General features: G+C 39.4%; 2 protein-coding genes across 4 annotated transcripts in view; both read left to right on the top strand.

The window, feature by feature from the left end:
• acap3a (ArfGAP with coiled-coil, ankyrin repeat and PH domains 3a) overlaps nucleotides 1-3,827 on the top strand; it is a 57,998-nt gene extending 54,171 nt beyond the window's left edge. For all 3 annotated transcript variants that reach the window (XM_027145062.2, XM_027145064.2, XM_027145061.2), the window contains 2 exons: nucleotides 2,911-3,013; nucleotides 3,160-3,827. In XM_027145062.2, the coding sequence (XP_027000863.2) occupies nucleotides 2,911-3,013; nucleotides 3,160-3,166 (110 nt within the window). In that variant the 3' untranslated portion in view covers nucleotides 3,167-3,827. The remainder of the gene's footprint in view (nucleotides 1-2,910; nucleotides 3,014-3,159) is intronic.
• A 903-nt stretch (nucleotides 3,828-4,730) lies between these two features.
• ube2j2 (ubiquitin-conjugating enzyme E2, J2 (UBC6 homolog, yeast)) lies at nucleotides 4,731-10,060 on the top strand. The gene is made up of 7 exons (XM_027145319.2): nucleotides 4,731-4,898; nucleotides 6,600-6,727; nucleotides 6,824-6,864; nucleotides 6,957-7,059; nucleotides 7,519-7,657; nucleotides 7,770-7,850; nucleotides 8,544-10,060. Exons 2-7 carry the CDS (start codon nucleotides 6,600-6,602, stop codon nucleotides 8,802-8,804), a joined length of 753 nt encoding a protein of 250 aa, XP_027001120.1. The 5' UTR covers nucleotides 4,731-4,898; the 3' UTR covers nucleotides 8,805-10,060.
• Nucleotides 10,061-10,289: the final 229 nt, after the last annotated feature.

The following is a 10,289-nucleotide window of genomic DNA, read 5'->3' on the forward strand; positions in this document are numbered from 1 at the left end:
GAAGGAAATATTATGCACTTTGTTTGTTTGTTTGTTTGTTTGTTGCTAGCTTGAGTTAAGAAATGCTCGGAGTCGGATTTCTCTCTCTCTCTCTCTCTCTCTCTCTTTAAACGGAGATAATCAGTATTTTTTTTTTCCTATCGTTTTATCAAAAACAGTGAAGATATATATATATATATATACGTGTATTTTTTTAACTTTGTCGTTAGGATGTTAAAGCGGAGGAAAAAAAAGAAGGGAAAAAAAAACTTTCGAACTTGCACTTCGTCTCCAAAAAAAAAAAAAAAACATTAGACAAACAGATAACCAAATAAATATCAGACGGGATCAAAAACCTTTCGAAACTGTGTCTAGTGCCCGGGATGTTTTAGTTCAGCTGCGTTCATCCGGGACTCCGACTGTGACGGGTTTATTTATTTATTTATTTATTTATTTATTTATTTATTTATCTGCCCCGTAGTGCACAGGTTACTGTCACCACACTTTCACTTTATCCTTCACTCTGTCTGATCGTACACAAGCTGAAACCTTCACCGTCCGTGGGATTTTAAAGCAGCTGTTTGGAATCTTTTACGATCCAAATCTATCGCATGGAAATATTTCATCTTTAAGAATATACAGTTGTTGTTTTTTTTTTTTGTTTTTGTTTTTTTTAAATAATCACTATTTAGACTTCACACACTCATCTTTAGCTCCGATTCGACGTCAGTGTGTTTATTTAACGTACACGATTGTAGTAAAAAAAATGCCTCCGTAGGTCCGGTGGTGGTTACAGAGTCACTTCAGGGCTGGAAACAGATTTTTTTTTTTTTTAGATATATTTATGTGGAATCGATTCTTCTTCGTTTTTTTTTTCACCAAACTCTTGACAACCAGAAGTCGTTCATTCATTACAACCTATCGCTCGGTCCCTTTAATAAAGAATCCCACAGACGCTTTTCTGCCTGTAACTTCATCATCACACTCTCCAAATCTTCATAATAAAGATGTCACAAAGAATCGACACCGGTTTAAAGCAGGGGCGTCAAAAATCTACCTGTATACATCCAGAACCGCTAAGATTAAGGTTTTAATATTTCTTTAAGCTTTGCGTTCATCCACTAGGAGGGAAAATAGTGCAGTTTTTTGAACCGAATTGATTTTTTTTTTCAAGCTGATTCGAGACTGTAATGAAATGGAGCTTGATACCAAAGCCTACATTTCGACCCCCTGCTTTAACTCAATGTGGTGTCAATGAGAAGCTCGTGGAATTCTGGGACCTTCTCTTTCAATAAAGCTTCTATGTTAAAGAAGGATAGTGGAGCTTGTTTTTGTCTCTCTCTCTCTGAACCAGAACAAACAAAAAAAAAACTAAACATCGTGCTCACTTTCCAGTGAAGACACAACGTTAACGATCGGCATTCTTTCAGAAAGAAACGTAGCGAGACAAAACTAACGCCAAACTATCCATCTTTCTACTGTAGATATATGAATCTCTCTCCTGCTTGCTTTCAGACTCCGCCGACACTCGCTTTCTGTCTCCTGTACAATAACTGGACTATTTTTGACTATTGTATTAAAATTCAGTCTCATCTGTGAACTAAAGCACTGCTACATGTTCTGTTCTCCCTCTGCTTTCTCTGTCCTGTGTACCGATTCAAATAATACACAGAAAATAAAGGAACGATGTCAATCAACTGCTAACATTTTCTTCTGCTTTCGTGCCTTTTTCTTTCACGCTTCAGCCTCACTAATACACTCACGTCTTATCTGTACGATATACGACTAACCGCACCGACTTTATTCCTCTCTCTGACACGGCCATTAGAAATAAGATGGATATAAAATTAAAAATATTTGAACTGAAATGGGTTCGATACATATATCAAGATAAGATATCACCCTTAGTATTTTCGAGAAAAACAGAAATAGTGATGAGTGATCTGAAGGTCTACTTTCATAGGAGCTTTATATTAACACCACTGCGGAGTGAGACGTGTCTAAATAAGTCAGTATTTTATTGCCGGCTTCATGTCTTCCTGTGTTCCTTGTTATATAAGGAAGGAATTAATGAATGAAATAAGGATAGAATTCAAGAAGGGATTAAGGAATTCTATTAACAATATAATTATATTATTATATTAACGATATCACAATGTGAATGTAATTTATTTGTCCAAATTTTTGGTCCCATGGGGAACTGGGACTGAACACAAGAGCAACACATGACTTAAAGTGCAGAAAGACTAACACGGTATCACCTAATAAAGAGTGAACACACACACACACACAGAATAAGGACATCATGAAAGGAGGGGACACGGTGGCTTAGTGGTTAGCACGTTGGCCTCACACCTCCAGGGTTGGGGGTTTGATTCCCGCCTCCGCCTTGTGTGTGTGGAGTTTGCATGTTCTCCCCGTGCCTCGGGGGTTTCCTCCGGGTACTCCGGTTTCCTCCCCCAGTCCAAAGACATGCATGGTAGGTTGATTGGCATCTCTGGAAAATTGTCCGTAGTGTGTGAGTGAATGAGAGTGTGTGTGTGTGTGTGTGTGCCCTGTGATGGGTTGGCACTCCATCCAGGGTGTATCCTGCCTCGATGCCCGATGACGCCTGAGATAGGCACAGGCTCCCCGTGACCCGAGAAGTTCAGATAAGAGGTAGAAAATTAATGAATTAATTAATGAATTAATGACATCATGAAAGTGTCGAGCAGTTTGAGAGTGTGTAAATAAAGTACCATTTATGTACCATGCAGTGTAGAAGTCCTTCACGTCCGTCATCTCTGGTCTCCACAGTTTCCTCCCAGTTACTTCCTGTACAATATCAGTATAGTGTTATACCCGAGGATGAAGATTTTCTGAAGCGACGTTCCTCTTCTGTGCATCGTTACCGATTTCATCAGCATCTCTCATCTCTTCCTCCTCTTCTAGGAGACACCACGTATCTGGACATCTTCAGAGAGTTTTCCCACATGGCGTCTCATAACCCAGAGAAGCTGAAGCGTAGGAGTATTCACTTTCGACACTCCTTCAGGTAACTCCCATGATGCCCTGCGCTCCAATGCGTGATGTTCAGAATGGCACCAAGATTTATACTGTATCCTATGGTGCAGGTTTTCATTGAGGTCAGAATCCCTCGACGGTCAGTGGTTTAAATGACTTTTCTTTCTTTTCATCCAGAGTTTGATGGACATTTGCCGGTGCACCTGAAAAAAAAAAGAAGGACACGAGTGGTGAAGATACCAGAGAACGAATCTAAACGAATCGATTCCAAGCACATTCCTATGAACGTTTGAAATGTGCAAAAGTTTCTTTCCAGAAATGTTGTTTATAAGCTTTAATGACTTTATGGGGATCAGCTGGACTTATCCTCCATTTTCTTTAGCTTATTTTTAATTTTACCTACATTTTGTTTTTTCCTATTTTGTATTTTAGTCTTTCAGAGATTAGTGGATATTAAAGCTCGCATCACTACACTTAATATACAGGATAGGATTTCTTCACTAGTTCATGGCTGTATGTGTACAAAAAAAAGGAAGTAGAAGAAACGTACTATAAGCATTTCTTATATTTACTTCCTCATGATGTCCATGTAATGAATCCTAATTGGCAGTATGATGTATTTGGGACTTAGTGTGATGTTGAGTGATGTTGAGTGATGTTGAGTGATGACTATGCTGGTGTAGTCTTACGTTCGTCCTCATCTTGATTCTGTACAGTGGCCATAAAGCATTGCAGACTCAATGGCAGATGTTGTACATGTACAGCACTTTTTAGATGCAAAATTCTAAAATATCATAAACCTCATTGTATTTTGTAACAAAAAAAATAAAACTCGAAAATCTCTCTGTCTGTTTCTTGATGCTTGCCTTCTGAATCTGTTTAAACTGCTAACTTGTGTAGGCTTTTTACATCCAGATGGAAGCCCATACACCTCTGAATTACATCGAAAACAACGTGGATCGATGTCTAGGACGTACCATTTTGGAAACAGCGGGATATTTTTAATTCAATTTATTTGTATGGCTCTTTTTACAATGGATGTCGTCTCAAAGCCGCTTTACAGAACACAAACATAGAACAAAAGGTTATTATAAAGAATAATATAAAGATTAATATTAGATATATTTAAATGTGTATGTATTTATCCCCAATGAGCAAGTCTGAGGTGACTCAGGTGACTGTGGGGAGGAAAAACTCCCTTAGATGGTAAAGGAAGGAATCTTGAGAGGAACCAGACTTAAAGGTGAACCTCATCCTCATGTGGGTGACAGTGGAGGGTGTGATTATAAATATACAGTCTGATGAATGTTGTATTGATGCAAAAGATCACATGGAGTTCACATCTCCTCTATAGTATCGCAGAGTCCAACTGGAGCTGGAACATCTCTAGATGCCTCAGGATTCTCAGAGTCGGCTTCGTCTCAGCGGAGGTCCAAACTCTTCATCTCACAGAAGACAATCTGAGCTGGTACAATTTTTAGATGCCTCAGAATAGGTAGAAAGAGCAAAGTGTAATGTAGCAAAATAATAATAAATAGTTATGAGTTATATTAATATTATTATAATAATATTATAATAATATTTCAGCGTGTGTGATTAGTACATCACACCCGGAAAGTTCTCGGATTTTATTCGACTGAAATAAAGAAGATAAATCACTTAGTGAAAATGAATTCATCCTTTATTTCTATTCATGTCGTGCTTTTACTTTCACTTGCAGGCGGAACTTAATCATCACTTCCGTGTTTTGACGTGAGGGGGGGGGGGGCGATTTGAAAGGGGCACAACTGAGTAATTCTTTTCACATTTTCAGTCTGGGTTTCATTCGTACGGAAGTAAAAAAATATATATATGTGTATTTTTTTATTTATTTCGTTTTTAGGTACTCATTTGCGTTTATAGCCGCTGTGAAAGAGGTAAGAAGCTGTTAGCATACATGCTACGTGTGTCTTCCTGTGTGCGCGTGTCTGTATACACACCGGGTTTTATTATCCTTATTAACATGTCATTTTTTTAGTCTTTTCGTGTCACATATAATACACTAAAGTACACGGATCTGTATTCATTACTTTAGTTGTGTAAACTAGCTGTTTAACGGTGTAAAATAAACTAATTCTTGTATGCAGCTTGTGCGCGCGCGTAGAAAGAACGAACGTTGTTTGTTTATTTATTTAAAGCAAAAACTTCCGCCCTGAGAAACATAACGAGTTTAAATCCCAATATTCCCTGTGTGTAGAGATTAGTTTGTTTGTTGGTGTTGTATTTTTACGATTCCTCTGAGAAGCTAGCAGATGCGTAGTCACCGAGGGTGACGTCACTGATTATGACGTCACAGGGGGACGGTGTTGTTGCTACAGTCACGTTATGGAGAAATGACTTACTGTACTTGAAGTAGTGGAGAAATTCCCAGAATGCTGTATGCATGACTGTTGGAGCTTTGAATGCTGCTCCTAGGTGGAAGTCGCTAAAGCGCTGCTGCATCATAAGATCTAAAAATCCCACTGCACTAGTTTGAGTGAGAGAGTCAGACAGATTAAATCGCTAAAGCGCCGCTGCATCATAAGATCTAAAATCCTACTGCACTAGTTTGAGTGAGAGTCAGACGGATTAAATCGCTAAAGCACTGCTGCATCATAAGATCTAAACTCCCACTGCACTAGTATGAGTGAGTGAGAGAGTCAGACAGACTAAATCGCTAAAGCGCCGCTGCATCATAAGATCTAAACTCCCACTGCACTAGTATGAGTGAGAGAGTCAGACAGATTAAATCGCTAAAGCGCCGCTGCATCATAAGATCTAAAATCCCACTGCACTAGTATGAGTGAGTGAGAGAGTCAAACAGACTAAATCACTAAAGCACCGCTGCATCATAAGATCTAAAATCCTACTGCACTAGTATGTGTGAGAGTCAGACGGATTAAATCGCTAAAGCGCCGCTGCATCATAAGATCTAAACTCCCACTGCACTAGTATGAGTGAGTGAGAGAGTCAAACAGACTAAATCACTAAAGCGCCGCTGCATCATAAGATCTAAAATCCCACTGCACTAGTATGAGTGAGTGAGAGTCAAACTAAATCGCTAAAGCGCCGCTGCATCATAAGATCTAAAATCCCACTACACTAGTATGAGTAAGTGAGAGAGTCAGACAGACTAAATCGCTAAAGCGCCGCTGCATCATCAGATCTAAAATCCCACTGCACTAGTATGAGTGAGTGAGAGAGTCAGACAGACTAAATCGCTAAAGCGCTGCTGCATCATAAGATCTAAACTCCCACTGCACTAGTATGAGTGAGTGAGAGAGTCAGACAGACTAAATCGCTAAAGCGCCGCTGCATCATAAGATCTAAACTCCCACTGCACTATTAAGAGTGAGTGAGAGAGTCAGACAGACTAAATCGCTAAAGCGCCACTGCATCATAAGATCTAAAATCCCACTGCACTAGTATGAGTGAGAGTCAGACTGCAGTGTGAGTATTGTAGAAACCTGTTAACAAAAGCGAAAATAAAATTAAGTGCAAAAATCTATTCAGTCCTGTTGTTTGTGTTTTTTTTTGTTTGTTTGTTTGTTTTTGTCTTTTTTGAGATCATGAATAAATAAATGTTGTCCTGTTTTTAGATGAGCAGCAGTAACAAGAGAGCCCCTGCAACAGCGACTCAGAGATTAAAACAGGATTACCTGCGAATAAAGAAAGATCCTGTCCCATATATATGTGCAGAGCCACTTCCATCAAACATACTGGAATGGTAAAGCACTTCAGGAACATTTTGTGAACTAAATTATCTGACAGAGTCGATAAGATTTTATTTATAATTGTCTTATTGTGTGATCGCTCATTTCAGGCACTATCTCGTCCGTGGTCCTGAAAAAACACCCTATGAAGGTATTTTATTTTTAAACTGAAATCTGTGTGTGTGTGTGTGTGTGTGTGAGAGAGATATTGACTTAAGCACCTTATGTTTGTGTTGTTTGCAGGCGGGTATTATCATGGGAAGCTCATGTTCCCACGAGAATTCCCCTTCAAACCACCGAGCATATACATGATCACACCCAATGGCAGATTTAAATGTAACACCAGGTACGTGTACACAATTAATACGCCATTGATAGATACACCCTTTTTTCTTTCTTTCTCTTTTTGCACTATCTTAGTTTATTTTTTTCACTATTTCTACAAACATCTTAGTGCTCCTGCACTGTTAGAAATCGATGTGCTTATATATAAATAAATAAACGAATAATTCCCACGCCACACAGACGTGAAGTCGTAGGAATGTCTAACGGTTAAAAATGCTCAACAACTTTTATACTACTCGGAAAATGTGTTACTCGAACCCGATATTCAACATAAATAGGATCGACACTTATAAATGTAAGACTTTCTGCATTATACGATGATATCCTGTCATATGCAGACGTGTTGATGATATCTGCTTAGCTCCGCCCATTATGCTCTACAATGTAAATAGAAAATTTGTATACATGTTTCAGCACGCATAGCTACCATACAATTTTTTTTTTACTCTTTCTCTTTTAGATTATGTCTGTCCATCACTGATTTTCACCCGGACACGTGGAACCCTGCGTGGTCAGTGTCCACCATCCTCACAGGCCTCCTGAGCTTCATGGTGGAAAAAGGTCCCACTCTGGGCAGCGTAGACACGTCCGATTTTACGGTGAGCATATTTCCTATCGATCCGTTCACATTCACAGCAGGTTTCTGTTTTAGTATTTGCAAAATGTCTCGCTTATTATTTTATTCTACAACATCTACTTTGTTGTCCACAGAAAAGACAGCTTGCCTCGCAGAGCCTCGCCTTTAACATTAAGGACAAAGTGTTCTGTGAGCTGTTCCCGGATGTCGTCAACGTGAGTAGTACAATGTAGAGAAGCCGAGTCAAATAACTCGCCGCGTCATGAGTCTCAGCTTAGAAACATACACACCTGAACAAAAAGTACACAGTCAGGTTTTAGTCAGGTTTGTTTCTGCCTGATGAGGGAGTTACAAAGCTGTTAGGTGTGTTAGTGAGAGAGATTTCCTGCTTTATTGTGTTCAAGGCTCACTTAGACAATTAGGGGAGGAGTCGATGAAACAAAACGACTCTTTTAGCAGCGGTGAAATTTTACCTCTAGAAACAAACATCTGTTATTTATATCACGGTGCGGTGAAATTCTCGAATCTGATCAGAGATTTATTGTCTATAGAGGCAGCTGTATTTTAAACGAATGCAATTAATGGTATCGTCTCTATAGTAACAACCGTACAACGGATGCTCCGGTTGTAAATTGTGCTGTAATGTGATCTTCCGTAATGATGAGTGTAACTATAAATGCATAAAATGTACAGCAAGTAAATTTTCTTAGTATAGGAAACGTGCTGTGGTAGAATAAAACATTTGGGACGTAGGTTTTTTTTTTGTTTTTTTTAAAAAAGAATGAAATTCATGTCGGGCCACATCACGGCAACTTTTTATTGATCATTTTCCTATAATACCACATTGCTTAACGCATCATTCCTTTTCTCGATTAATGTTAGATTTGTTTCCTGTACCTTCCTGATAGGAGATCAAGCAGAAGCAGCGATTTCAAGAAGAGCTGAGTTCCCTCTCTCAGGCCCTGCCTCTGCCCGACGTAGTGCCGGACAGCGAGGCCCAGAACAGACGCCCAGCCCAGAACGGACACGTGCCGCCCCCTGATCACCAGCAGGGAAACCGCAACCACGGACTCCTAGGAGGAGCGCTCGCGAACCTGTTCGTCATTGTCGGCTTCGCCGCCTTCGCATACACGGTCAAGTACGTGCTGCGGAGCATCGCACAGGAATAAACACAGACAGGACTGGATCTACTCTCACACCAAAAAGAACCGAGGAGACGTCCGCTTCTTCTTTTCTTTTGTCCAAATGAAAACCAAACAGGGCTAATGTCGAGGTACGAAGGTTATTTATAGCTAATGAAATGTAAGACTTCTCACCGTATTCAGTCCCACATTATAACAGGAGCGCTCCTGCGTGCAATCATCTCGTTGTGCGTCGTCGTCTTGTGCCTTTTATTATAATCCTCCTGTTTCTATTTCACTGAGACCTATAAACAAGCTCCACCTTTCTGATGAATACCATAAAAAAATAAGCGCATCTTCATGGTTTTATTTTCTGTTAACAAACATGATTTTTCTACTTTTGTAGAACAGCACCACCACCATCATCATCATAATATATATAATGTATGGAGTTTGGGTCTGATGTGAAACATGACGCTGTGAATGGTCAAATTTTGTACATATGATGGTGCTTATGTATAACTGAACGACATTGTTTTTGCATTATGTTCATGTAAGTGTAGCCCGGGATGGTTTTCCATTCAAATCCTTGCATTCAGGCAACAAATTATAACATAATCATAAACATATAACATAATCAATCAATTAAAAGTTACTCTGTTACTCTTGACTCCTTTCAGTATCATCAGTAACATCTGAGTCCAGAAAGTGGTACACGTTTGGTTCCTTTATGACAGCGGTGTCCAATCCTGTCCACAAAGGGTCGGTGTGGGTGTAGGTTTTTATTCCAACTAATCAGTTGTTCTTTGCTTTTAGTAGACTCTGGTGTGGCTTCTGCTTGGTTAGAATGAAAACCTGCACCAGCCCTTTCCGGATAAGATTGGACACCGCTGCTTTAGATGCTGCTTTGTGATTTACATTCCAGCAGCGATAAACCTTTTTTTTTTTCTTTATGTCATGCAGCTTGCCAGGCTGCAGAGAAACCAGAAAGCCCTCTGTCCTGAAGTGTCCAGGAAACACACTCCCAGGTTGTAGCCTGTTACAGTATGCAATTCCCTTGGATCTGGATGTCAGTCTGTAACTCCTGACAGCTTTCTGGTGTCTGTGATAAGTTTTCTGTTTATAAGTACTCTATTTTATTGGACCATCGAACACTACAGTCTGTTCTACTGTATGTGTTTTTTGGGAGTTTTTTCATGATTTCCTGCACACTAGAACGCACAAAAAAACAAATTTTTATGGCTTTTCGTGGTGTAACGTGCAATATGATTCAACTGATTTTAAATAAAGTTTGATTTTATGAACTACGTATAAAAATGTTTATCATTCTGAAGCCAAAACTGAAATGTTTTGCTGAGATGAAGTGGAAGTACTGGTACTGGTGCTGGTACTGGTACTGGAACGACCCAGTAACGACATGTCCTTAAATTTATTTAATTTTTATTACACCGCTTATGACAGTTGATGTGTTTGGCTCGTTGATCTCTGATTTATTCCTTTTACACCGCAGCAATTTAATGTTATATTTTAATC

This window comes from Tachysurus fulvidraco, chromosome 23 (genome assembly GCF_022655615.1).
Source record: "Tachysurus fulvidraco isolate hzauxx_2018 chromosome 23, HZAU_PFXX_2.0, whole genome shotgun sequence".
NCBI classification, from domain to species: domain Eukaryota; kingdom Metazoa; phylum Chordata; class Actinopteri; order Siluriformes; family Bagridae; genus Tachysurus; species Tachysurus fulvidraco.

Coding starts and splice junctions, on each gene's coding strand:
- ube2j2 (XM_027145319.2), top strand. CDS start 6,600: ATGAGCAGCAGTAACAAGAGAGCCCCTGCAACAGCGACTCAGAGATTA. Junction 6,865..6,956: donor TGAAAAAACACCCTATGAAG/GTATTTTATTTT, acceptor TGTTGTTTGCAG/GCGGGTATTATCATGGGAAG. Junction 7,060..7,518: donor AGATTTAAATGTAACACCAG/GTACGTGTACAC, acceptor TTTCTCTTTTAG/ATTATGTCTGTCCATCACTG.